Source organism: Pan troglodytes, chromosome 19 (assembly GCF_028858775.2).
Source record: "Pan troglodytes isolate AG18354 chromosome 19, NHGRI_mPanTro3-v2.0_pri, whole genome shotgun sequence".
In the NCBI taxonomy this organism is placed as follows: domain Eukaryota; kingdom Metazoa; phylum Chordata; class Mammalia; order Primates; family Hominidae; genus Pan; species Pan troglodytes.
In genome coordinates, this window is record NC_072417.2 from 70,009,626 (window position 1) to 70,037,313 (window position 27,688).

The 27,688-nt window shown below is 49.3% G+C and overlaps 1 protein-coding gene across 3 annotated transcripts; it reads right to left on the bottom strand.

Moving 5' to 3' along the window:
- On the bottom strand, window positions 1–27,688 carry TRIM25 (tripartite motif containing 25). 3 transcript variants are annotated; one of them, XM_063799893.1, is made up of 9 exons: window positions 25,378–27,688; window positions 20,519–20,614; window positions 16,314–16,547; window positions 13,480–13,639; window positions 11,176–11,241; window positions 8,289–8,315; window positions 7,884–7,967; window positions 7,706–7,804; window positions 1–4,317 (listed from the first exon to the last, which is right to left on the bottom strand). In XM_063799893.1, the coding sequence occupies exons 1-9, from the start codon at window positions 25,972–25,974 to the stop codon at window positions 3,788–3,790; spliced, it is 1,893 nt and encodes a 630-aa protein (XP_063655963.1). In that variant the 5' UTR covers window positions 25,975–27,688; the 3' UTR covers window positions 1–3,787. The 3 variants fall into 3 exon arrangements, with proteins under 3 accessions (XP_063655963.1, XP_054527244.1, XP_054527243.1); XM_054671269.2 differs by having other exon boundaries at window positions 11,176–11,236; window positions 13,475–13,639; window positions 16,314–16,646; XM_054671268.2 differs by lacking the exons at window positions 7,884–7,967; window positions 8,289–8,315 and having other exon boundaries at window positions 11,176–11,236; window positions 13,475–13,639; window positions 16,314–16,646.

Below are 27,688 nucleotides of genomic sequence, written 5' to 3' on the forward strand. Positions count from 1 at the left end.
TATACTTATGATTAGTTTTATTATAAAGGATACAAATCAGCTCCACAAGCCAAGGAAGACACAGGGAAAGGTCTGGAAGGGTCTCGAGCACAGTGCTCCCATGCCCCCTCTTCGTGGAATTAGGGCACACTGCCCTGCCGGCATAGCCACAGCTTCACCACCCAGGAAGCTATGCTGAGCTTTAGTGTCCAGAGTTTTTATTAGGGTTTCATGATGTACTGATTAAAGCACTGGCCAGATGATTAAACTCAGCCTCCAGTCCCCAGCCCCATAGGTCAGGCTGACTCAAAGCCTCAAACCTCTAATCACATGGTCAGTCTGTCTGGTGACCAGCCCCAGCTCTGAGTCATCCCACCTTTTAGCATAAGCTCAGGTGTGATCCCATGGCCTCACAAATAACAAAGACACTCCTATTACCCTGGAAATGTCAAGGACTGAAAGTCTCCCTCCCAGGAAGCAGGGACAAAGGCCAGTTCAATTCTTTAGACAACCTCCAATCCACACCTCCTGGAACTCCTACCCCAATTGAAACAAGGATAAAATCCACTGAACATGGAGGGCCCATTGCTGGCCTGAACTATTTTTGTTTCTTTTTTTTTTTTTAAAGCTTTTAATCATAGATATTTTCAAACATATACAACAGTAAAATGAATAATATAATGAACCCTCACACCTCCATCCCTAGTAACTGATTATCCGTGTGTGGCTTACTCTTTGATCGATACTCTCCTGCTTTCCCCTAGCCCCCACAGTTAGACTGTCCCGCAGCAAAGCCCAGACAGACATCCTATCGGTCTGAGAATTCCTTATCAAAAGCTTCCCAAAGAGGAACTCTATATAGGGCAGGACTAAGTGTGCTGGCTATAGGTCTGCAGAAATCTCAACCCTTGGGAGCCCTTGGGTGGGGCCTGGGCAGGTCCCTGGGCAGTAGCCGTCTGTAGTGGGCGGCTCATCTGCTGACAACAGTATGACGAACAAATAGCATTTTGTACCCGCACTACAATGCAGGAGAACGCCAAACACCGCTTTATTGCATTCAAACCTTCTAAGGCACGTCAGCCAGCCCTGGCCTTGTCTACAGCCATGATTATCTCCTTAAAGAGTTAACTCTAAAAAAATATTAAGCTCAAGAAATAACAGCTCAAATACTCCTAACTAATTAAAATCAATAGTGAGAGGCAGAATACGGTAAAAGATAACATATTAGTATTATTGATCACAGATCGATTTCAGAGTACTTAAAACAGAAATAATCAGCTACCACATCTTGAAAAATACAAAGACTTGATCCTAACCTTTTATTTATCATGCCACACTGACTGAGACAGTCCCCAGCACCTGGGTCTAGGAGAGTTATTTTATGTTTGTGTTTCTGGGAATTTCCGATACTTCCCAGTGTATCAGAGTGTTCCCCTCACACATGCTAGCAGGCATCTCCCCACTAATGGAATAGCAAGAGTGGTGAACAGAGCGATCCTCTACTTTCTCATCATATTCTGCAAAATGAGAAGTCAGATGGATACAAAGGTTCCTCCAACTCTAGGACTCCAGGGTTGTGTGGCGGCCCTGCAAGGCTAGGTTATGTAAGGTCTCACCATTGCAAACAGAATGGTTCAAGACAGCAAGGATGCACTCCTCAATTTACAACTCCAAAGCACCTTGCACAGAGCTTGGCTTTGGTTACCTAGTTGACTCTCTTAAACAGAGGGTCTTATGCTTCCCTATCCTGAGCTGCACATTTGCCAGGGAAGTGGCCTCACTGTTGCCCTCATTTCTGCGGAAGAGAGCCAGAGCAGGAGCCATGGATTTATCTCTGGCATTCTACTCCTCCAAGCCCAGCTGTTTCCCAAGTATTAATTGGTTTCAGACAAGGCTTTCGTTTCAGAAAATCAATGAAGATGCTTTTGATCATCTTCAAAAGCAGAGAAGAATCACCAAAGAACTTTTCTTCCAAGTAGTAAAGGAAGAAAACTTCTAAGGACCACATATCACCTATTGCAGGGATGTCTTTCCTACAAAGATTATTGCCCTCCCGAGGAACTGAAAATCCTTGTTAGGAGATGACACCGATCAGGTATGTACCTGCATGTCAGGTGTGTAGCTGTCAGGAATATCAAGTGTTCTGAGCCTGCCTAGAGTGCCCTAGAGTTCCAGCACTACGCCTGAGATGCATTACATTCTCAAATATCCATATGAAAAGGTCTGGGGTCTCTACTTCCCCAATGGTGACTTCTTTTCATATTATAGGAAGCCTGACGGGAGCTCTCCTCTAAGCAAAGCCCAGAGTTGGACTCATTTCACTGTAAGAGGCTAAATTCCTCATACTCACATCCTGACATTAGGCTATAAGGAGCTTGGGGAAAATCCAGCCATCCATTCACTCCCGCCCCTTAGTGGACTGGGTTATTTTCACCGCACAGAAACGCTGCAGGGAAAATAGCCACTTGTGTGACCCTCTTTAGCTCTTTCCCTCCCTCCTTGATCAGTGTGAGCTTATATAATTGGCTTAAATGAGGAAGTCAGTAGAAGGGGCTAGGGCCAGCCCCAGGCTCTGACTCACGGAAGGGCCAGTGCTGGGTCTGCAGCCTGTGGCCAGGGATGAACAGGAATGTTCCTGTTCCCCATGAGGTTTGCTAAAAGACCCCTTTGGTGGTAGGTTGACACCCCAGCAAGTGGCCTAGTGTGGTCCGAGGCAGCCGCATAGCCTGTCTGCATGATAGCAGGCTTCAGGGATCCAGCTTAGCTGGCGGCTTGACTGTGCTAGCCTCGGTGGTACCTGCACTGTCATTCCATATGTCACAATCCAGGGAAGAGAGGCTATCACCGAGAAGAGTTGTCAGTAAGAAGGCAGGACACTCTAACACGAGCAAACCCACCAGGCTTCTGTTGACCCAGGGCAGCATCCCCCTCGCCTGGCAGAGTTCCTTGCCCCACAGCCAAGGCTATGGGAAGCAAGGCCTCCAGCAAAGCTCATGGCTGCCACCAAAGCATCTCTGCCAAGATGCTTCTTATGATACTTAGGAAGGATTTCCACCCAAACTGGATCAGGGTCACCGTGACCCTGAATCACAAATCCAACACAGGCTGATTCCAATCATGGTTTGAAGCCTTAGCTGAAAAGTTTCCTGTTTGAAAACCATCAATGTGGGGGCGATGGGTGTTCAGGGTAGGAAGGGAACGCACTATTTTCCAGTGGAGGAAGAGGGCATGCCTCTTTAGGAAACTGTTCTGGGTAGAGACTGCTGTGGGTGTTTCCTCAAGCACAGATAATAACCAGGAGATCAAGCCCCAACATGCGGGTAATGGAGTTTATGTAACATTGAAATTCAATGACTTTGGAACTTTAAAAACATCTATAGTAAGAATTCAAAACACCAAGATCTGAAGGCTACCCCAGAGAGCAAAGGGGCAGCCTTCAGATCCAAGTGGCCCAAGACAGAACCTACAGTAGCTATGGATTTTCTCTAAGAGGAATCGGGCACTCATGACTTCACTTCCCAGAGCTCTGCCCAGCTGCCCAGCAGCCTGGAGATTTCCAGAACAATGGGGAGTAGGTCACCCTGCCCTGATAGGCACCAGGGGGTGGAAACGCCTCCTCGCCCACAACACGATCACTCTCACCCCTTTCCTGGCTAAATCCCACCTCCCACCCTCCCACCAGCTCCCCTCCCATGCTCCCAATCCTTGGGACCTCCTGGGGAATTATCCAAGGAGAGTTCTGCCTGCTGTATTTTCACTAGGGTCTTGGGACTTCTGCAGGCAGTCAGCCCAAGTGTCTACAGCCTGCCTACTTGGGGGAGCAGATGGAGAGTGTGGCACCAGCAGAAAATACCCAGAAAGCCGGGTACAAAGCCTCAGTAAAGTCCACCCTGAACTTATACATCAGGTGGACCTTGTCGGCAACAGCGAAGAAGATGACAAAGCCGTGGTCACAGTTGAGAAGCACGCCCACCCGCGTGGCCTTGGTGGAGGGCAGGGTTTTCTCCACGTTATTGTGCCAGGCAGAGATCTTGGTGTTGAACCACTCCACGCACCAGGAGGCGCTGTTGCGGCCGAGCCTGCTCTCTGGGCCCTGCCGGTTCATGCTTCCGTAGCAGATGCCTACCCCACAGAAGTTGTTCTTCTGCAGCTCCACCTCCCAGTAGTGGATCCCCTTCTTGTAGCAGTGCAGGCCCAGCACCTGAGAGCAGTATGTGAACCTCTGGGGATGCGGCCGGTAGTTCTGAGGCATCTCAGCCACAGAAGCTACTGTATAGCACTCTGACAGAGCCACTTTGTTGTGGGCGGTGTTGTAGTCCAGGATGACTTTAATGTGATCTGAGAAAACATCACCCCAAGGAATTAATTACAAGGGGCCCAAAGTGCTCTTTTACACCTTTGCCAAAGTGGTACTATTTATTCACTAGTTTTATCCATCCATGCACCCATCTACCCATTGGTCCATCCATCCACTCATCTATCCATCTGTCTGTCTATTCATCCATCTGTCTGTCTATCCATGTATCCATCAATCCATCCATGTATCCATCCATCCATCTATCCATCTACCCATGTATCCATATACCCATCTATCTACCTATCTATCCATTCTTCCATTCATCCATCTATCCACTTATCTATCCATCCTTCTGCCTTTCCATTTATCCATTCATTCATTCATTAATCTATCCACTCATCTATCCATCTGTCCATTTATCCATCCACCCATCTATCCACCCATCCATTATTCATCAGCTCATCTATCCATCCATTCATCCATCCATTCTGTCCAGCCAGCCAGCCATCTATCATCTATCAGTCATCCGTATGTCTGTCCATTCATCCATCCAAAACCATTTACCAGGCACCTGACTGACACCAGATTCTGGCACAAGATGCACAACCATGAACCAGAGAGACAAGGTGCCTGGCCTCATGGAGTTCACACTCCAACAAGCAAGGCAAGTCCATCAGTAACAACACCATGAGACTCACACTCTGCCAAAAGGGTAAGCACACACTGTAGGGACACAGAGACAAGGCAACTGATGCTACAGTTGGGGAACATTTCACTGGCAGGCTGGAATTGGAGCCAAGTAACAGAAGATGAGAACTAGACAGAGGAGAACAGAGAGAGAAAAGCTGTTCCAGACAGAGGGAACAGTGAGAGTGAAGCCACGGAGTGCCAAGAGGGTTGGCATGTGCTGGGATCGGGGAAGCTGGGTGGCTGGGAACACAGATGCAGCAGGAGAAGGGAAACATGTTGGGGCTAGAAAGGGAAGGGCTCAGGAGGCTAGACTTTAACTGGTGGGCAGCAGGGAGCCAAGCGAGGTCTGTAAGCACAGACATGGCCTGACTATATTCTTGATTTGACACTAGCATGCCCTCCCCACCTTTTCTGCCATTTACAAGCAGTTCCAGGACATCTGAGGATTAAGCTCCCCTTAGTGTCGTCGCCATACTCAATCTCCTCTGCCTCTGCCCTCATAAGCAATCCTGGACCCATGGGAGACAGCTTACAGGGCAGCAAGGCAGACAGGGACAAACCCTAGCTTGGGAACTTGGGAACCAAGAGACTTGGGCTTTCACCCTAGTCTCTTTTGTCCCTACTCACTTGCTAGGTGGCTCAGGGCATGACACTTTTCACTGGAGCCCGAGTTTCCCCCAAGGCAAAATGAATAAGCTGGGAGTGGAAAAGGCCCTAAGTTGATAGAATTTTACTTTCCCTGTTTATGCGGCTGCCACAGAGTGCACAGCAGCTCCTGAAAGATGTGGCTCAGCACCGCCACTAGCAGCTTGGGCAAGAGTTAGCTGCAGCCCAGGGCTGGTCTGGGCCTCTCTTGGGGGGCAGGGACAGCGGAGGGCTACAAGAAGGCCAGCCCTGAAAAAGCAAGGGACCCACAGATCCCCACCAAGCCTGCTGCAGCTGCTTATGATAAAGGAAGGGCTATATTTTTCAGTGATTGGCTTTGGCCTCCACATGGAAGTGGGTACCACTGGCAGGTGCTGCCTGGAGTGTTGCACGTGGGTGCAGAGGAAACAAGAAGACGGAAAGTGGGAGGGCCCTAGGCCTGGCCTTGACAACGGAACTCCACCCACTTCCAGGTTGGACGAGCTTGCAAAGGAGGGGTGGGTGGAAACCCAGGCGGTATGTATAGCAGCTCAAGCGGCAAGGGGAGAGAGTGTCAGAAGGAGGAGGAATGCCACTGACAGGTGAAGTGAAATAAAAGCTGAAAGGCGTCCCTTGGATTTTGTGACACGGAGTACACTGATGACCTCAGAGCTGCCTGGGTCAAGGGCAGGACAGAGGTCAGAATGCAGTGGCACGAGGATTAGACTTCAGGCTCCCACCTCGGCCCCACATTGCAACCCTGGGCAGCCAAACACCAACATTCTGAATGAACCAGTCTGGGGGACAGCCTGGGCATCAGGGATTTTAAAAAGCTCCCCAGGATTCCAACACGCAGCCACAGCTGAGAGCCACCAATGTAGAAAATCTGCAGAGCTGCTTTTCCCCAACTGTCCTCAAAAGGATCATGGAGGAAATGAGCTAAACATACAGCTTTCCGTGCTTGCCTGAGTCTGATCTTGTAGGGCTAGAACAGGGCCCAGGAATTTGTTTTTTGGGGTTGTTTGTTTGTTTGCTTTTTAAGACAGAGTCTCCCTCTGTTGCCCAGACTGGAGTGCAGTGGCACAATCTAGGCTCACTGCAACCTCCACCTCCCAAGTTCAAGTGATTCTCGTGCCTCAGCCTCCCAAGTAGCTGGGATTATAGGTATGTGCCACCACGCCCGGCTAATTTTTTGTATTTTTAGTAGAGATGGGGTTTTGCCATGTTGGCCAGGCTGGTCTTGAACTCCTGACCTCAGGTGATCCACCTGCCTCGGGCTCCCAAAGTGCTGGGATTACAGGCATGAGCCACCGCACCCAGCTAGTAATTTGTATTTTTAACAAGCATTCAGGTGAAAGGGAGGCAGGAAACAGAGCTGCAGCTGAGACAGTTTTGCTGGGTTTGTTTTCGTGATTTGGAGAGATGTAAACGTGCTACAGATAGGCAAGCCTAGGTAGAGATGCTGAGGGTGAAGAGATGGGAATGGAAAGCCCTAAGAGAGAGCAGAAGATTCCAGAGAGCGTGTGGGGAGCAGACTCCAGAGCCCAGGGCCAGGGGGTTTTGGGAAAGGGGCCAGGAGGCGAGGAAGGGGGCACAGTAGATGCAGATGCGATGGCAATAACAGAGCAGGGGGAGCCCTTTCTACAGTGTCTGTCTTTTCCGTGAAGCAGAAGGTGGGCGGGACAGGGAGAAGGATGGAGCTATGGCCAGTGGGAAGTCTTGGGAATGGTGGCTCTGGAGAGTGGTGGGGAGGAGACAGGAGATGCAGGGCAGGCGTGCCGGCAACGGGACGCCCGGTGAAGGCTGGTGACCGCAATCGCCCTGCCTTCTCTGCAGAGGACATGCAGGCGCCGACCCACAGAGAAAGGTGAGCTCAATTGGGCCAGACTAGACGGCAAGAGGGAGAGTCAAAGGACCGATTGTGAAATCTGAGCTGGTTAGGAAAAGTAAAGAAAGGCACTGATGACTGGGAGAAAATAAGGGAGCAACAAAGTAGAGGACAAGTGAAGGGGAATGGCTGGTATAGCCGGCCAGCTGGCTTCACAGAGAGCTGCACAGAGCGGCGCAGGAGAGACAGAACCAGCGGAACCGCGCACCAGCCCCGAAGCTACTCACACTCCAGGAGCTCGGGTCTGGACTTGGCCAGGAAGGTCTCCAGCACCTTGGCCTTGAGAGATGTTGAGTTCGGATGTGAGCTGGTGGCTTTGGCTGCAGCTGGGAGAGGAAACAGAGAGTGATTTGCAGAACAAACTCAGAGTGGACACCCCAAAGCTCCTTGCCCATGATAACTTACCCTCCAAGGCAGCTTGTTTTAAATCCACTAACTGTTCCGGGGCTCCAAATGTGGGAAGCTTGCTGGGTAAGGCAGGGACAGGGGCTGGGGGTAAGGAAAGGGAAACATGATACAGAGCAACGGGATGGCCTCTACTCCCTTCCACACTGATTAAGAGCCACTTCTACAAACACACGCCTGAACAGCAGGGCAACACAGGGGACAACAGACAAGGCTAAAGTCACCTTATTCATCTCACTTATGCTTGTCCTCCCCTCCAGCCTCAGGCCTGCTGCTATTACAGAATGGAATCATATAGAACCCATCACAGAACCCTGATGAGAGAGGTCAACTCTCACTACCAGTATTTAGTTCTGTGCTCGGGCAGTCTCAAGAAACGAACAGTTGCAGAAATGCATAACTTACAAGGTTTCTTGGATTTCTTTTCCTCTTCTGCAAAAGAAAGTTTTCAGAATTAATTTCTTTTAAGGCACAACACAATGACATTTTCAAAATAATAACATTCATGTGCATGAATTTGACCCAGACAAATAAAAGGATGTTTTAATTTGAAAAACAGAAGGAGTCAGCAGGCAAAATGAATCTATAGTGATAGAAACCAGCATGAGCGGTCGTGGGGGTGGGGACTGACTAATAAGGAGCATGAAGGAATTTTCTGGAGAAAGGGAAATTCTTTATGTTGATTTGAACAATGGTAACACATGTATGCATTTGTCAAAATAGATCTAACTGCACATTTAAGATTTACTGCAGGGAAAAAAGAGATTTACTGCAGGTAAATTATATTTCCATAAAGGAAAAAACACAAAAACCAAATAAGGAATCAGAAAAAAAAAAAAAAAATGCTTGCCAAGTCTTTTAAAAATATCTGGAGTGTCTACCTACAGGAACTGAGTTTGGCTAAAATAGTCGTTCTCAAAGTCTGGTGCCCAAGCCAGCTGCAGTGACATCACCAGAGAACCCCTAAGAAATGCAAATTATTGGTCAGGCACTGTAGCTTACTCCTGTAATCCCAGCAATTTGGGAGGCTGAGGTAGGAGGATTGCTTGAGGCCAGGAGTTCAAGATCAGCCTGGACAACATATCAATATCCTGTCTCTACAAAAAAAAAAAAAAATTGTTTTAATTAGCCTGGCTTGGTGGCACATGCCTACAGTCCTAACTACTCAAGAGGCTAAGGCAGGAGGATCACTTGAGCCCAGGAGTTCGAGGCTGCAATGAGTTCTGTTCGCACCACTGCACTCCAGCCTAGGCAAAAGAGCGAGACTCTGTCTCTTAAAAAATAGTAAATGCAAATTCTTGGGCCCCAAGCCAGAGCCACTGAATCATAAAGGCTGGGGGTGAGACCCAGCAATCTGTGGTGTATAAGCCCTCCAGGTGAGTCCAAAGTCCACTCAAGTGGGCTTGAAGATCCCAGCTTCCTTCTTTGCCACCTTCCACAACACTGGAACAAAAAGGGGCGTTTTTGAAATCATATCCCTGCCCACCTGCAGGACACCTGACATTACAGATAAGCCCCGCTCTCTCCTATTACCCTCTCCCTCCCCCAGACCCCCGTCACACCACAAAGCCCCCTTGCTACTGCTTCTCCTACTTCGAAGTCACATCACTCACAGTCGCTCACTCTCCCATTTCCTCCCCTTCTGCCACTTTCCCACCCACTCCCTGTGGACCAGCATCTTGGGAGGCCCAGGCTGTGACATCAATCTAGGGCACAGGCACCTCCCTCGTCACCTACCCTTAGACATCTCACTGCACTGGGACTAGTCCATACCCCCTCCCCTATTTCCCCATTTCAGCCTAGAGGAGCCTTGATTCATTCCCGAACTTTATTCTCCAGGGTGTCATTCTGCTGTGACAGGAGGACCTCACCTCACTGGGGAACACACCTGCCTGCTGGCCGGCATCCCCACCTCATTCATACTAAGGGAGGAGCTTTCAGAGGAAGGTGACTGGGGAAGGACACAGGTCAACAGTACTTTTCCACTTCCTCTTTCACTCCTCTTTTCACACAAAGTACCCTTCGAGGTTTTCCGGCCCAGCTAAGGGCTCCCTCCTCCATCTGCACCAGGCATCCCAGCCCTGACTCTGTTCCATTCGGGGACCGATACCACACTCTGCCTACTACAGGTGACCTGAACACTAAGCACAAGCAACAACAACAAAGAGCAAGCCCTGGCTCTCTCATCCCCCCAACACCAGCAGTGTGCAGCCAGCCCTCCTGGGTTCACACCGACTTTTCAGGGAAGCAATGACAGCTAACATTTCAGTGGTATATGGACATGTCAGTGGTATATGAACATGTCAGCGGTATATGGGCATGTCAGCGGTATATGGACATCTCAGTGATATATGAACATGTCAGCGGTATATGGACATGTCAGCAGTATATGGACATCTCAGCGGTATATGGACATGTCAGCGGTATATGGACATCTCAGCGGTATATGAACATGTCAGCGGTATATGGACATCTCAGCGGTATATGGACATCTCAGCGGTATATGGACATCTCAGCGGTATATGGACATCTCAGTGGTATATGGCTCATAAAGAGCTCTCACAATCAGTGTCCCCTCATCACTCACAATCATCCCATGGCCTCGATATCACTATTGTCCACATTTGCAGAACAGGACCACTCTTCTCCTCAACCCCACGTCAATGGCAGGTGCCTGCCCAATGAGGGGGATAGTACCCCTAGGAGGGCAAAAATGGATCCTTGGGGAAGGGGGAGTAAAAAAGATTACTCTTTTTATGTGTAAAAGCACAAACATAAACAGTTATGCAGTAGATGGGTGGTATTAAAATCTCATGGGTTGTAATTAGGAAAAAAATTTTCTCAAATGGTTCTGGGGATGAGCAGGAGGAGGGTAACAGTGAGAAACCAAAAAAAAAAAAGGTTGAGAAACATGGTAATAGCAGAAGCCCATTACAACCCAGAGACTGAACACTGCTGAGATGCCAAAGAGGTTTAGCCTCCACCCTTCCCGGATCGCCATCAGTCTCCTCACCCAAGGCTCTGCCCAAGGACTTGGGTATAGTAAATTTTCTCAAAACAAGCCAGCCTCAGGCATCTTGCTGTTCCAGGCAGCCCAAATGTGCAATGCTGATGGACAGGGGAGCTTCTGCCACAGCCCTACAGCCCCCCACGGCTGGGGATTGCCGCCAACTTCTTTCCCACTGAGGTCCAGGCCCCACAGTGACTCGGGATGGGCCGGAAGTGACTTGGCCAGAGCCTGGGGAGGCCACAGCCATGCTGTTGCCATGGAGACAGGGGTGGGGCTACTTACTGGAGACCTTCTTCACAGGGCGTGTGGATTTGTGTGTGGACGCTGGGTCATGCTCTCCAGGGTCACCTGTGTCAGAGAAGAAGGGCTCAGTGTGTGCGGCTCCTCTCACTGACCCTAGCAGCCAGCTTTGCCATGGGTCGGTGGGCAGGCAGAGGGTTTACACAGACAGCCATTTCCTCCAACCTTCCCCATCCCATCGTTTACAAGAGCTACAAACAAGGTGATCTAAGAACCAGTTTGGTGTATTCCCTTTTTTCTCTGACTTTTTAAAATGTAGCGAGGGCCAAGTCTTTTTTCCACCAGCACCCAGCTCTGTGGCCTCTGAGACTTCTCTGAGCTTTGGTTTCTTCGAGCACACAATGGGGATGACTTCACCTTGCTCATGGTTGATGTGACTCCTGAATGAGATCAAGGTCGTGTAGCGGAGGCCGGGTCAACACTTGTTCCTTTCCTACTATTCTTTCTCTCCCCTCCTCCCACATACCAGCCACCTATAGCTTTGCCCCCACGCAGCACTTCCACAATGGGGCTGCACCGCCACCGATTTCAGAAGCCCTTCTGCAAGGACACTCGGCAGGCCAAGCTGAGATTCAAGCCCAATCTTGGACTACACAACAGAGATTTACTATGGGCCAGGCTCTGTGCTAGGCACTAGGGAAATAGCGTTGAAGAAAAATCAGACAGGCCAGGCACAGTGGCTCAAGCCTGTAATCCCAATGATTTGGGAGGCCAAGGCAGGAGCATCACTTGAAGCCAGGAGCTCAAGATCAGTCTGGACAACTTAGCGAGACCCTGGCTGTACAAAAAAAATTTTTTAGGCTGGGCCCGGTGGCTCACGCCTGTAATCCCAGCATTTTGGGAGGCTGAGGCAGGCAGATTACTTGAGGTCGAGAGTTCGAGACTAGCCTGACCAAAGTAGTGAAACCATGTGTCTATTAAAAATACAAAAATTAGCCAGGTGTGGTGGCACATGCCTGTAATCCCAGCTACTCAGGAGGCTGAGGCAGGAAAAATGCTTGAACCTGGGTGGCAGAGGTTGCAGTGAGCAGAGATTGGGCCATTGCACTCCAGCCTGGGTGACAGAGTGAGACTCTGTCTCAAAAAAAAAAAAAAATTTTTTTTAATTAGCCGGGCATGATGGTGTGTATCTGTAGTCCTAGCTAGTCGGGAGGCTGAGGCAGAGGGATCACTTAATCCCAGGAGTTTGAGGTTACAGTGAACTATAATCACGCCATTGCATTCCGGCCTGGGCGACAGAGCAAGATCCTGAATAAATAAATAAATAAGCCACAGCCCCTGACCTCATAGAGATCACAACCTAATGAGGGAGATATACGGGGATCCCGAGGAAGAATGCGATACTACCCATGCAAGAGTCCCAAGAGGATGACAAGGACCCTGGGCCCAGTCTGAGGAGTGGGAGCAGTGGCAGGGGAGGCTGGCTATAAATGTAATGTTTTGCTGATCTTTGAAGGGTGAGAGGAGTTAATTAGTGAAGACGGTGGAGTTCAAGCCTTCTGGAGAGTGGGGAAGAGCAAACACAAAGGCCCTGTAGCAGGAAGTTTTGCATATTTGAGGAACTGAATGCAGAGAGATGCACCAGAGGAGAGTGGGGGGCACCTTGGGGCTGGAGAGAGACCAACAGGGCTTGACCTGGCATCTAGACCAGGGTCAAGGGTTTGGTCTGCATCAGGGAATAATGGGAAGCCTAGTGAGAGGGCAAAGCACAATAGGTCCCAGGACATGAGCTCTGCTCATGAAAATCCCTCTCTGGCTGCAGCGGCAGATGCAGAGAGTTTAGGAAGCTGCTACAGTGTTGGGGCGACAGGTGATGGCAATGGAGAACAGGCAAGCAGTGCTAGGATCAGCAGACTGAGTCAGGAGATTGAAAGAAGTGAAATTTGGCAATGGATTGGATATGGGGTGATGAAAAGGGGGTGTCGAAGAGGAATTCTAGATTTCTCCCCCAAACGAGCCATTCCCCCATCAAACACAATAACAAGCCCTAGCTCATTCAAAACCCATCCAAGTTGGCCTCAAGATCACAGGCCAAAAGAGCCTATCTGTCCAGAAAGTCCAAGCATTAACATCAAGTCCCCAAAAATGCTTTAGGAAAGATCCTAAAATGTCAGGATGAAGCAGACTCCCCACCGGCCTCCAGACAGAGGGCGGATGTTTCAGGAGCCCTGAAACTCAGGCCCCAGTGCTCGGGATCACACCCCAATCTCCCATCCCAAAACATTGAGGGGACCCATCGGGTTGCAGGGTTCCACAGGGGGCAGCATAGGGGGCTGCTAAGGTCACCTGAACTGGGGGTGGGCTCCTGGAGCCGCCCGATGCACTGCTTCAGCTCGTTTTTGAGGTCTATGGTGCTCTGGCCGATGCCTTTTATCAGCTTGTGGTTCAGTTCCACCTCAGGGATGTAGACTGGCTTTGTTGAGATTCCTCGCAGTTTTGATGCTTTCTGGAACATGCCAGGGGGTTAGTGCAGGCAGCTCTGGTGGAACGGGGACCTGGGCTTAGTCCTCACCAACCCCAGGAGGCTCTCCCCTATGCCCATGAGTGCTAAGTCCAATTGACCTTCTCAAATTACAGGCCAGAGGTCACCAGGAGTTTAAATGACACTTGAACACACAGTAATCTGGAGCTGGAAGGGACCCCAGAGGTCACTCATCTTACAGATGGGGAAACTGAGGTCTAGACATGGCAGGAACTCCACCAGCTAGGGGCATAGACACAGCTGGGACTGAGATCTTCCGATCCCCCAGGACAATGTTCTTTCCACTTTTCCAGCTAAGGGTGGAAAAGCACAGGAAACTCAGGACCACCCCAATCCTAGGGGAACAGCTCTAATCACACATTCTGGTAACAGACAGGGACATCTCAAGGGATGTGGATTGCAGCCAGGGAATATCTTATGGGAAGGGAGGGTCTTCCTGGAAGTCCCAAACTTTGAGAAAAATAGGGTTGTACAGTATCAAGAAGCCTAGATGTGCACTCAGATCCTTCGAGAGCTCGGGGCAGCTGCTCCAACAGACAGGAATGAACACTTGGGATGAAACTTAACGCCATCCAGACTAGGCACGCATCAGGCCTCAGTGCACAGAGACAAGGTTCCCATTCACTCCTGCACTGTCTCCCCACCCCCTGATCTGAACAAGGAATCTGGGTCTTTCAGGTATAGCTGCAGGTCACTCAATCAATGGGGCACACCACTATATGCCAAGCACTCTGCTATGTGCTGGTCAGATTGGCAGAAGGATGAATGGGGGTAATAAGAGATGGGCTTACAGTCGAAACAGCCATGAAAAAATGCACGTCTGAAACAACATCACCCAATGTTACTGTAGAAGCAGTGTGGCATGCTTGGGAACACCGATACGGCATGGCAATGGGATCCAAGGCCCTGGAAGGATACGACTCACTAGGCAAGAATGCCCAGCATGGCATCCCACCCACACCCACTGTGTCTGGGGAACAGTGAGTGCATAGGGCATGAGCCAGGGATGGATGATAAGAGATGAGACTGCTGGCACAGGCAGGGCCCAGTCACCTAGGACCCTGCAGGCCGTGCTAAGGGACATGAGGCCAGAAACAGCAGGGGGCCCATGCTTTAGACAGATACTTTGATACAGTCTGGATGTTTGTCCCCTCCAAATCTCATGTTGGAATGTGATTCCCAATGTTGGAGGTGGGGCAGGGTGGGAGGTGTTCGTGTCATGGGGGTGGATTCCCCATGCACCGCTTGGTGCCCTCCCCATGGTAACAGGTGAGTTCTTGCACAAACTGGTTGTTTAACGGAGGCTGGCACTTCCTCCTCTGTCTCTTGCTCCCTCTCTAACCCTGTGACATGCCTGCTCCCAGCTTCACCTTCTGCCATGAGTAAAAGCTTCCTTCCTCACCAAAGGCCTCACTAAAAGCCAAACAGATGCTGGTGCCATGCTTGTACAACCTGTAGAACTGTGAGCCAAATAAACCTCTTTTCTTTATAAATTACTCAGTCTGGTTGGGCGCAGTGGCTCACACCTGTAATCTCAGCACTTTGGGAGGCCGAGGTGGGTGGATCACCTGAGGTCAGGAGTTCGAGACCAGCCTGGCCAACATGGTGAAATCCCGTCTCTACTAAAAATACAAAATTAGCTGGGCATGGTGGCGTGCGCCTGTAATCCCAGCTACTCGGGAGGCTGAGGCAGGAGAATCGCTTGAACCTGGGGGCAGAGGTTTCAGTGAGCAAGATCACACCACTGCACTCCAGCCTGAGCAACAAGAGCGAAACTCCATCTCAAAATAAATACATAAAATAAATAAATAACTCAGTCTTAGGTACTCCTTTATAGCAATGCAAAAGGGACTACTAACACACACCTCCAGGAGCTGCTGGAGGAAGGATGGGAGGAAGAGGTGGAGTGTGTGTGGTAGGCAACATTCTAAGATGGCCCTCAAGCCCCCGACCCCGACTGATGTACATACCCTATACTATGCCCTCCCCTTCAGTATCGGCAGGACGGTGAATGAAATAGGATATCACTCCTGTGATTAGGTTATGTCATGTGGCAAAGGGGGTGGAATATTGCTGGTGTAATTAGCATCTCAAATCGATTGATTTTGAGTTCATCAAAAGGGCAATTATCTGGGGTGGGCCTGACTTAATCAGGTAAAAGACCTTAAAAGAGGGATTGCATCTTTCTAGAGGAGAAATTCTCATGCTGGCCTTGAAGAAGTCAGCTATCAATCTGAGAGACAACCAGCAGGAAATTCCGGGGGGCCTCAGTCCTACAACCATAAGGAACTAAATTCTGCCAACAACCACATGAGCCTGGAAGACAACCCTGAGCTCCAAAGGAAACAGCCTGGCCATCCCTCGCAGACTGTAGCCTGGTGAGACCCTATGCAGGCCACCCATAAAGCCATGTCCAGATTCCTGAGCCAGAGAAACTCTGAGAGAATAAATATGTGTTTTTTGAAGCCCCTACATTTGTGGTAAGTTGTTGCCCAGCTCAGAAAACTAATACAACGTGTGTCTCAGGGATGCTTCCAGTGACCTCTTCCAGACTCCAGCTCCTTGAGGGCCCTATCATCAACAGCATGACATCAGGCAAAAAAAAAAAAAAATTCAACAATGCCTCGTGGTGACCTACCTCCAGAAACTCGAACTCATCCCTCTTGGTCAGGCTCTGTTCAATCTCCTCCTTCAGGGTCTGGATCTCACTCTTCTTCTTGAGGAGAATCTGATAAATGGTGTCAAACTTGCTGTTGACCCTCTTCTCCTCTTCCTTTATCTTCCTTGTCGAGGTGGTCTCTGAGGCGTCCAAGAGAGCCTTCATTTCCGTGTATTCTTGTTGTAGCTGCTCCACCTTTCTGTTTGCAGTCATCTGAGAGGGCCAAGGTAAGAGGACGCCCATCAAAGGGGCAAAAATGCTAAGGCTGCAGCCCCAAGCGTGGGTGAGATGTGGAGTTCCAGGAACTCTTACCTGTACTTTGTGGGAGAACAAACCACTGTGGGGAGCAACTTGGCAATATCTAATAAATTTGGAGGTGCTCATAGGCTATGACTCGGCAACTCCAGTCCTAGGAATATGTGCTACAAAAAATTGCAGCCACCTGCCCCTGAGACACGCATAAGAATGTTCACATTGTCTGAAGTAGCAAAAACCTGGAATCAACCTGAACATCCATCAGAAGAAGACTTGATGCAAAGACTGGGAGCTATTCATAGGATGGAATATTAAACAGTTATGAAAATTAATAAACTGGAGCTATGCCTGGATAAATCTCCATGAGAGAAAAACAACTTGCAGAAGAAGATCCACCATATGATGCTCTTTCAATAAAGCTTAGAAACAAACAGAATGGCTATATGCACAAAGAAACACGTGGGGATGAATAAATAAATTCAGGAGAGTGGTTACTTCTGGAAGAGAGGAAGAGGGATAGAATAAGGGAGAAACAGATGGGAGGGGCTGCATCGGTGATATTTTATTTCTTAAGCTAAAGGTGGTTCATGGGCAATTTTTAAAAATAAAAGTCAGCAAGAGATCGAGACCATTCTGGCCAACATGGTGAAACCCCATCTCTACTAAAAATACAAAAATTAGCTGGTTGTGGCAGTGCGCACCTGTAGTCCCAGCTACTCAGGAGGCTGAGGGAGGAGAATCGCTTGAACCCAGGAGGCAGAGGTTACAGTGAGCCGAGATCGTGCCACTGCACTCCAGCCTGGGAGACACAGCGAGACGCTATCTCAAAAAAATAAAATAAAATAAAACAAAACAAAAAGTCAGGATGCAGCTCTGGAAAATTTCTAGAGAATATCATGCTCTAGGATTGTACTTTCCAATAACATAGCCACTTGCTACATGTGGCTACTGAGCACTTGAAATGTGGTTAGTCCAAACTGAGACTTGCCATGAGTGTAAAATACATACTGGCTTTCAAGGGTTTCACACCAAAAAAAGGAATGTAAAATATCTTAAAACTTTTAAATTGATGATATGTTGAAAGAATAATATTTAAGATATACCAAATTAAATAAACTATAATATTAAAATTAATCTCAGTCAAGTGCAGTGATTCATGCTCATAATCCCAGCACCTTGGGAGACCGAGGCAGGAGGATCGCTTGAGGCCAGGAGTTCAAGACCAGCCTGGGCAACATAGAGAGACTGTTCCTCTACAAAAATAAAAAAAAAAAATTAGATGGACTGTATTCCTGGAGAGTGGGGGTGGTGAAGGGGAGTAGGCTCAGTCAGGAAGATTACTTGAGCCCAGGAGTTCAAAGCTGCAGTGAGCTATGATTGTTCCACTGCGCTCCAGCCTGGGTGATAGAGTGAGACCTGTCCTAAAAAAGATAGATAAATAAAATACAATAAATCTCATGTACTATTCAAATTAACTTAAAATGACATCTGCACTCCTACTGTATTTCTGCTGGACAGCACTGCTTTAGTAGCTGCAATTTTGTTTCACATCTTGGGTAGCCTCAATAGCTGCTATGGTTTGAATGTCTCCTCCAAAGCTCATGCTGAGATTTAATTGCCACTGAGGTGATTAGATCACGAGGGCTCTGCCCTCATGAATGGATTCATATTCTTATCACAGGGGTTTGACCTCCTTTTTCCTGTCCCGCTCTCCTGCCTTCCATCCTTCCGCTATGGATGATCCTCACCAGATGCCGGAAGCATGCTCTTGGACCTCTCAGCCTCCAGAACTTTGAGCTAAATAAACTTCTCTTCTTTGCAAATACCCAGTCTGTGGTATTCCGTTATAGCAGCAGAAAACAGACTAAGACAATAGCTCAGAATCAAACATAACAAAGAGAAAAACACACAAGAAGGACAGTAGACTGGAAAAGAGGAATTCAAATATTTCTTCGCCAATATTTTTTTTTTTTTGAGATGAAGTTTCACTCTTGTCACCCAGGCTGAAGTGCAATGACATGATCTCGGCTCACTGCAACCTCTGCCTCCCGGGTTCAAGTAATTATCCTACCTCAGCCTCCTGAGTAGCTGGAACTATAGGCATGCACCACCACGCCCGGCTAATTTTTTGTATGTTTAGTAGAGATGGGGTTTCGCCATGTTGGCCAGGCTGGTCTTGAACTCCTGACCTCAGGTGATCCACGCGCCTCGGCCTCCCAAAGTGCTAGGATTACAGGCGTGAGCCATTGCGCCCAGCCTTCTTTGCCAATCTTCAACTGTGCAACTTCTAATGTGACTACAAGTGTCCCCCAGTGTTCATTTTCCCTTTTTTCCTTTTGGTAAGAGAACATCCCTGGAGTTTCATCTGGGCGTGTGGCTACTCAGACTACATTTCCCAGCCTCCCCTGCAGCTAGACTAGGCGATGTGACAAAACTCCTTCCAGTGACCCATGCCCAGGAGTGATATGTGCAACACTGTGTCACTTGTGTAAAGGAAAATTGCTTGTTGTCCTCCACCTCCTCTTTGTCCCTTTGTCACAGGCTAGAACAAAGATGTAATGGTAATCCAGCTTCAACCAAAGAGGTTGGGCCAATACCTTGTGGAATAGTAGGGTAATAAGAAGGGAGAACCCTTAATCCCTGAATGATCACATGAACCCTTAGTCTGGGTTACTCATGTGTGGGTTTGGACTGTCAGTTGGTAAAATAAACTTCGATCATATTTAAGCCTCTGAATTCTGGTGTATCTTTGTTACAGCAGTATAGCCTGCCCTCTAACAAATACAGGTACTTTCACGTGCATTCTTTCATTTGTCTCACAGTCATCTTCAGAAAGAACTTGTGATTCCATTGTGCAAATTGGGAAACGAATGTTCAAAGATCTGTCAACATGACCAAAGCGACATAAACTAGTATGTGACAGAGCTGGTATTCTAACCTAGATCTCATCTAATGAAACCATAACTGCTGCAATAAAACTGGTGCTGCAGCTCTGAAAAAGGGTAAAAATCTGATCTTTCCATTTAAAAGCAATTTAAACGTATTGAAAATCTGAAAAACAGGGGGAACAAAACCATTCCTAATTTACCACTCCAACACTTCCACTATGATCCTTCTATAATATTCCCTTTCAGTTTCTTTCCATGCTCTCTGTAATGGGTTGAATGCTGGGCCCCCAAAAGACATGTCCATATACCAGAACCTGTGACTGTAATCTTACTTAGGAAAGAGGTCTTTGCAGATGCAATTAAGGATCTTGAGATTCGATCATCGTAGATTACCTAGGTGCTCCCTAAATCCAATGACAAGGGTTCTTATTGGAGATGGAAGACACTAAGGGAAGAAGAGACAGGTATGTGAAGACAGAGGCAGAGATCAGAGTGATGCAGTCAACAGCCAAGGAATGCCTGAGCCACCAGAAACTGTAAGAAGCAAAGAAGGGTTCTCCCCTAGAGAGTTCGGGAGTGTGGCCACGCCAACATCTTGATTTTGGACTTCTGGCCTCCAGAACTCTGCCAGAATACATTTCTGTTGTTGTAAGCCACCAAGTTTCTGGCAATTTCTCACAGTAGCCCTATGAAACTAATATACTTCCTTTTTGTAAATAGATGCAACCCTATGAGGTATATACTTTTGCTTCCTCTTTTTCTCCCACTTTATATCATAACCATTTTTCTGAATTACTACTTTTTAATCCTAATTTATAATGATTTCCCCCACAGTTGGGCTTATAGGTAATTTTTGGTTTGGGTTTGCAAAGGATCTCTCTCAGACACAGCTGTCTGCATGCTTTGCAAGGTTGATGTTTCATCCGGGCACTGTGAGTGCACCCAACACCAGCCTTGTCATGGTCAGAGCCATGCCCGTCCCGCGTGGAAGCTGAGCGAAGCCACAGGGCAGGGCTGGCCTTGGAGAGCCCTGCCACTCACCCGCACATCCTGCTGCCTGTTTCTCACATCATCCAGTGCTCTCGATGCCCCGTTGATCTGACTGTACATGACAGTTAGTTTGTGCCTCAGGGTGGCCTGCAGGGAAAACAAATGAGGTTGAGAAGGCACCTCTTCAGCCCAGCCCCACCAGAAGCCATCCCTGGATCTATCCCACAGGACAGATTCCTTCCTCTTCCACTCCACCCGAGTCTTGCCTGCTTGGAGCTTTTTGAAGCATTCTAATACTTACTACCTCCCTTCATCCTTTTCAGAGGACAGTACAGACCAGGGTTCCAGTCCCAACTCCCAGCTGTGCAACTGTGTCCTTCACCTCAGTTTTCTTGGACACAAAATAGATACAACTGTCCCCAGCTCACAGGGCTATTGGGAGGATTAATTGAAACAATGTAAGTACTCAGCCCAATGCCTGGATCTTAGGAAAAACATACTAAATGCCAGCTTATATTATTATGAGTTTTTCTCTAATTACCCATTTTACAGCCAATGAAACTCAAGCAAGGAGGACAGAAAGGTGGCCAAGCTCACACAGGAACAGAACGAGCTGGGACAGCTGCTTCGGTAATGGCAGGTGGGGCCACTCAGACCAATCCTCCCACTGCAAACAGCCAGGAAAGCAGTCCAAATAATGGGGCAGTGGGGACATCTGCTAAAAGATGCTGGAGAGCCAATCAAGCAGAGGATTAAGAAGTCAAGGTCCAGGAGAAGGGGGAAGGGGGCCCAGAGAGATAAGCCTGATATCTAGGATGTTCTCTCCAGAGGCATCTGCCAATCCCAGAACAAGGCTGGGAGCCTTTGTCAGCCTCACAGGGCAGGGAGACAGAAATCAGAGTCCAAGGCTCACTGCAGACTGGGACCACCAAGGGCTGGGAATAAGATGAATCAGCCAGCCAGGCGCAGTGGCTCATGCCTGTAATCCTAGCACTTTAGGAGGCCCAGGCAGGTGGATCATGTGCGCTCAGGAGTTCGAGACCAGCTTGGGCAACATGGCAAAACCCTGTCTCTACTAAAAATACAAAAATTAGCCAGGTGTGGTGGTGCACACCTGTAGTCCCAGCTACTTAGGGGGCTGAGGCAGGAGGATCGCTTGAATCCGGGAGGTTGAGCCTGCAGTGAGCCGAGATGGCAACACTGCACTCCAGCCTGGGTGACAAAGTGAGACCCTGTCTCAAAAAAAAAAAAAAAAAAGATGAAGTAGCTCACAGGGGCTGAAGCCCAACTGCAAATCTGCTCAGTCCTAGCCACCTCCAGAAACAAAGGCAAACTGTATATGAAGGAAGCTAATATCCTCATCTGATTTTAATTAATTTTCAAAATCAATATCTGAGTCTCCTACCTCCCTGCTCAGATGAAATACTGGGGCACAGAAATGGGAAGGAAAATCACCACCACCATAACAGCAGCAGCTAGTATTTATTATGCACTTACTGTATGCCAGGCACTGTTCTAGTGCTTTACCTGTATTAACTTACTTAAAGCTAGGAACAACACTATGAGGTAGGAATTACCCAGCCTTTACAGACAAGGACACTGAGGCACGGAACAATTCAGTGACTTGCCCCAGCTACACTACTAGTAACTGGCACAGCTAAGATCCCAATATTAAAATCATAGACACGTGCCCAAACTGAGCATGCTGGAGATTTCTAGAAAAAAAAAAAACATTTCCTTCCCGTAACTAGCAGGCTCAACATACTCTGGCCCTCTCTTCCACTTCCCAGACTCTTCAACTCCACCCAAGATATTCTGGGCGGAACCTGATCTTGAATCTGGATTTGAACAACCCAGTGACAGTCACATGTAGGGGTTGGAGGCAGGGACCAAGGCCACACTAACTCAATCCGAAAAGCCCAAGCTGCTCATGATGTTTCAAACTTGACCTCTGTGACACTGCCCTTCGACCTGGCCTCTAACAGTGGCCAAGATAAGGTGTGGGCCAAAGACCAGGCCTACATACATCCGGCCTTGCTGGCCTCAGAGCAGGAAGAGACCTCAGAACACCCCAAGGCTGCCAACTGCTTCACTTTCAAGAGCTGCTCATAGCACTACACCCTGAGCCCTATATTTTGAAAGATTTGATACACCATTAATCAAACACATGTGGCAGTACCCTCATCATGAATGGTGCCCACACAACTCCAGACCAAAGGAAAGTGACCCAAAAACTTTGGTAGCAGCAATAATCCCCTAATCAAAGGTAAAGGACTTTTTGAAATCCTGAGGATCCCTTCACAGACTGGAGACTCCGGTCTTCCACATGGGAGGCACCAGAGTCTCAAGTCCGCCCACACCAGTGGCCAAGGCAACCCGGCCCCTGAGGCTAAGGGCATTGCCCAGCTGAGACTGGCTCTGCCAACAGTGATGAGCAGCAGTAGCAGGGCTCAAAAAGCAGACCTGTTACAGGACTCAGCAAGTCAGGACAGGGGGGCAGGTGTTGGCAGAGGAAGGCCTGTTGTTAGGATTAAACAGCAGAGTTTAGGCCAGGCTCCTGGCTCACGCCTGTAATCCCAGCACTTCAGGAGGCTGAAGTGGGAGGATCCCTTGAGGTTGGGAGTTCAAGACCAGCCTGGACAACATAGTGAGATCCCGTCTCTACAAAAAATATTTTAAAATATTAGTTGGGTGTGGTGTTGCGTGCTTGTAGTCCTAGCTACTCAGGAGGCTGAGGCAGGAGGATCACCTGAGTTCAGGGTTTAAGGTTATAGTGAGCTATGATCATGCTACTGTACTCCAGCCTGGGTGACTGCGTGAAAACCTGTCTCTAAAAGAAAAGATTAAAAAATGTATATATATGCCCCGGGCGTGGTGGCTCACGCTTGTAATCCCAGCACTTTCGGAGGCCGAGGCAGGTGGATCACAAGGGCAGGAATTCGAGACCAGCCTGGCCAATATGGTGAAACTCAGTCTCTACTAAAAATACAAAAATTAGCTGGGCATGGTAGCGCACGCCTGTAGTCCCAGCTGCTCGGGAGGTTGAGGCAGGAGAATCGCTTGAACTCGGGAGGTGGAGGTTGCAGTGAGCCGAGACCGCACCACTGCACTCCAGCCTGGCGACGGAGCAAGACTCCAACTCAAAAAAAAAAAAAAAATCTGATTTTATAGCCAGGCCCCGTGGTAGCACACCTGTAGTTCCAGCTACTCAGGAGGCTAAGATGGGAGAAGGATTGAGGCCAGGAGTTCAAGACCAGCCTGAGCAACATAGTGAGATCCCGTCTTTACAAAAGAATTTTTTAAAACTTAGCCAGGTGTGGTGGCTCACATTTGTAGTACTACCTACTCAGGAGGCTGAGGCAAGTGGATCACCTGAGCCCAGGAGTTTGAGATTACAGTGAGTTATGATCACCCCACTGTACGCCAGCCTGGGTGACAGAGTAAGATCCTGTCTCTAAAAAGCCAAGTTTAGAGCCAGGCATGGTGGCACACCTGTAGTCCCAGCTACTCAGGAGGCTGAGATGGGAGGATCCCTTGAGGCCGGAAGTTCAAGAACATCCTAGGCAACATAGCAAGACCCTGTCTCTAAAAGAAAAGGAAAAAAAAGCCAAGTTTATATGCTACACAAAGCTGGATGCAGACCCCCAACTCTGACCTTGCTCAGGCTACTGTCTCCTCTGACAACACGAAGACGGGTCTTGTTCTCCCTGAAGGTGCTGTGAGAATGAAATGAAATCAGGCCATGCTTTGGATCTTAGGCTGATGTAACAAAAGGTGGTTTGATTTCAGCCTCTGCTTTGAGTCCACAAGGGGAAGGTATGATCCCCAAACCACCTAAAAACATTGCAGACCTGAAAGGCCCTTAGGAATCCACCTAGTCCCACAGCCTCACTATACTGGTGAGGACCCAGGTCCAGGGGCCAAACCCCATGCTCAAAGTCACACGGCCAGGACGGAGGACACTATGGTGCAAGAGTGTTGGCTCTTCCTGTGGCTCTGATCCAGTGATTACTGGGACGTTGCCCACCCTCCCTCTTAGGCCTCTAATAACAACCGTTCCTGATCACAGGAACTCTCCAGCCCACCAAAGGCTTTTGCTTACATGACCTCAAGCTTCCTGGACTGTTTGGTGTTCCGGACTCTACGGACCTGGATACGAGGCTGGTCCATGGGGAGAAATGCGAACTATGAAATCGAACCAACCCGGGTCACAATGCCTGCGTGGCTATTTACTGCATTAGGTCAGGCTAAGTTCATTTCTCTGGACCTCAGTATCCTCAACAGTAAAATGAAACTAAATCATATCCACCTCCTGGGTGCCACCAGGACTTCGTGAGGGAACAGAGGTAACCTCCAACGTTCATAGTTGACATTCAAAACCCTCTGCTAAACACCATCAGATGGTGGGCGCAGTGGTGCACGCCTGTAAGCCTAGCATTTTAGGAGGTCGAGGTGGGCAGATCGCTTGAGCTCAGGAATTCGAGACCAGCCTGGGCAACATGGCGAAACCTCATCTCTACAAAAAATTAGCGAGCCTGTGGTCCCAGCTACTTGGGAGGCTGTGGTCCCAGCTACTCTTGAGGCTGAGGTAGGAGGATCCCTTAAGCCCGGGAAGTCGAGGCTGCAGTGAGCTGTGATTCCGCCACTGCACTCCAGCTTGGGTGAGAGGGACGAGACCCTGTCTCAAAAAAATAAAAATAAACACCATCAGACAATGACAGGATTATGGCAAGCAACCTAACCTGTCTTCATGGATGATGGGAAGGGACTATATAATCTCCCAGCCCCTTTCTACTCTGACATTGGAGATGCCCCGGCCTCGAATTCAGGCCCATCTCCCCAGGGCGTCCAGAGTGTGGCAGAGAGGCCCCCGGTGGCCCCTCTGCACCACCCAGCAGGCCATTCCCTACCTCCAGGTCGGCGCTGGCCTGGCTCAGGGACGCGGGAGAGCAGGCCTTATGCTCCACCAGGCAGATGTGGCAGATGCACTCGCTGTGCTCGGGGCAGAAAAATTCCCGCAGCCGATTGTGCTGGGAACATTTGCGGCGCAACAGGTCGCGAACGGGCGGCTGCAGCGGGTGGTCCTGGAAGGCGGGGCTGTCGAAGTGCGGCTGCAGGTGCTCCTGACAGAAGGAGGCCATGCACACCAAGCACGTCTTCACGGCGGCCTCCTTCAGGCAGTGGTCGCAGGCCACCTGGGCATCCGGGCTGGGTGCAGAGGCGCGGGCGGGCGGCGTCCAGCCGTCGGCGGGTGGCTCCCGGGCCAGGTCGGCCTGCAGGAACTGCTCCACCACGTTGCACAGCACCGTGTTCTTGTGCAGCTGCGGTCGCGCCTGGTAGACGGCGCGGCACTGCGGGCACAGGTATGGCGCGCCCTGGACTGCCCACGTCTCATTCAGGCACGACCCGCAGAAGTTGTGGCCGCACGGAGTGGTGACCGGCTCCTTGAAGGGCTCCAGGCAGATGGAGCACGACAGCTCCTCGGCCAGGGGGCACAGCTCTGCCATGGCGCTCCCGGGGGTCGGGACGCAACTGCTGCACCCGCGCTCCCAGGCCGCCGAGGAAACGAAACCTAGCTCGAGAGGAGCAGTCCCTGAAGCCGTCAGGAAGTCACGTGGGGTGCGGGGGGGCGGGCGGCGAGGACTGGGCGGGCCTCGCGAGGTACTCCCGGGAGCCTGCGGGCACCGCAGTCAGTCGCCCATGAGCTGGCGAAGGTCGGCCGCGCTCCGATCCCCGAGAGCTCCCGCGGGCTGGGCGCGGGACGCCGGGCTCGGCCTTAGCCCCCGGGATTTAGAGCATCCTCGCGACCACCCGGAGGCTTCTGGGGGCCACTCTGCGGATGAGGAAGCTGACGCCTGGGTGCAGAACCCCGGACCCCCGGATTCAGAGCCCAGGTCCAGCCGCGCTTCCGCACAAACTTGCGCTCGGAGCAAGTCCCCTCCTTCCCAGCACTCATCTGAGACCAGAGGTGTCCCCACCGTCCCCGCTAGCAGCGCTGGTTATATTGTGGGCCAACCTTTAAAAAAAAAAAAGGAACTGTTAAACCACAGTGCTTTTTTGCTTCTTCTTTTTTCTTTTTTTAATCCTTTCTCTTTCCTCTTCCCAGACTCGGACATGCGGACATACAATCCCGGAAGACTGGAGGCCGTAGTCACACACTCAAATTTAAACCTGGTGATTTCTTTCCATTCTACTGATGTATCATGCTTTTATAAAAATTCCCATTTCTACTTTCCCGGGATTTGGAGTTACCCAGTTTAACAAAGGCTTTCTCTCTCCTTCTCTCTCTGTCTCTCTCGCTCGCTCGCTCGCTCTCTCTCTCTCTGTCGCGCGCGCGCACACTCACACACACACACACAATATTGGAACTTAAATATTTTTCTCAAAGTTATTGATTTAAACTTATTTCCTTTAATATTTTCTTTTGCTCTGTTTTCCCTCCTCTGGCTTGACTGCAGGACATATGGGTGGACAGGAGAGTAGAAGTGTTCAAAAGAGGGGGGATGGTGGCAAAGAGAAGGATGGTGTTTTGGAAGGAGTTAGTTGGAGTTTGCTTTGGGGACAGAGTGAGTAGCAAAATGAGGAAAAGGTAAATGTCTTAGATTACCTTGTAATAGCTACTATTTATGGGGGGGTACTTTTGTGTGCTAGATAAGTCACATGGTTATCTCTTATAATCCTTATAAACCCCTGCAAGACTGCCAGTCCATTTTAGGAATGAGAGTCTCAATTTATGCAAAGCAGGACTGGGACTGTAGCTCAGGATCGCTGACCTCCCCATTGTCACTCACTCCTGGTCCCCCTAATTCTTGTTCTGCAGACTCCTTTTCCCCTAAAACCTTTTACCATTTACCTTTTATGTATTCCCTTTCTTTCTTTTCTTTTCTCTTCTCTTTTCTTTTTCTTTCTTTCTTTTTCTTGACAAGGGTTTGCTCTGTTGCCTAGGGTGCGGCACTCCTCCCAAGTAGCTGGGAATACAAGCACGTGCCACCACACCCAGCTAATTTTTGAAAACATTGTTTTGTAGAGACAAGGTCTCTGTACGTTGCCTGGGCTCATTTTGAACTTCTGACCTCAAGCAACCCTCCCACCTCAGCCTCTCAAAGTGCCAAAATTACAGGCGTGAGCCACCATGGGCCTGTCCCACATCTTGTTTGCACAGAGAGGAGGAAGACAGAAGGATGAGGGGATAGGAAATGAAAGCTATGCATAGAATCTCAT

Bases quoted from the DNA above. Each gene is read 5' to 3' on its own strand.
- TRIM25 (XM_054671269.2), bottom strand. From the start codon at position 25,974: ATGGCAGAGCTGTGCCCCCTGGCCGAGGAGCTGTCGTGCTCCATCTGC. The intron at 7,805-7,883 runs GTAAGTTATCAT...TTCCTCTCCCAG, and splicing joins AAAACAAGCTGCCTTGGAGG to CTGCAGCCAAAGCCACCAGC. The intron at 4,318-7,705 runs GTGAGTAGCTTC...ATGTTTTCTCAG, and splicing joins CAGACCCGAGCTCCTGGAGT to ATCACATTAAAGTCATCCTG.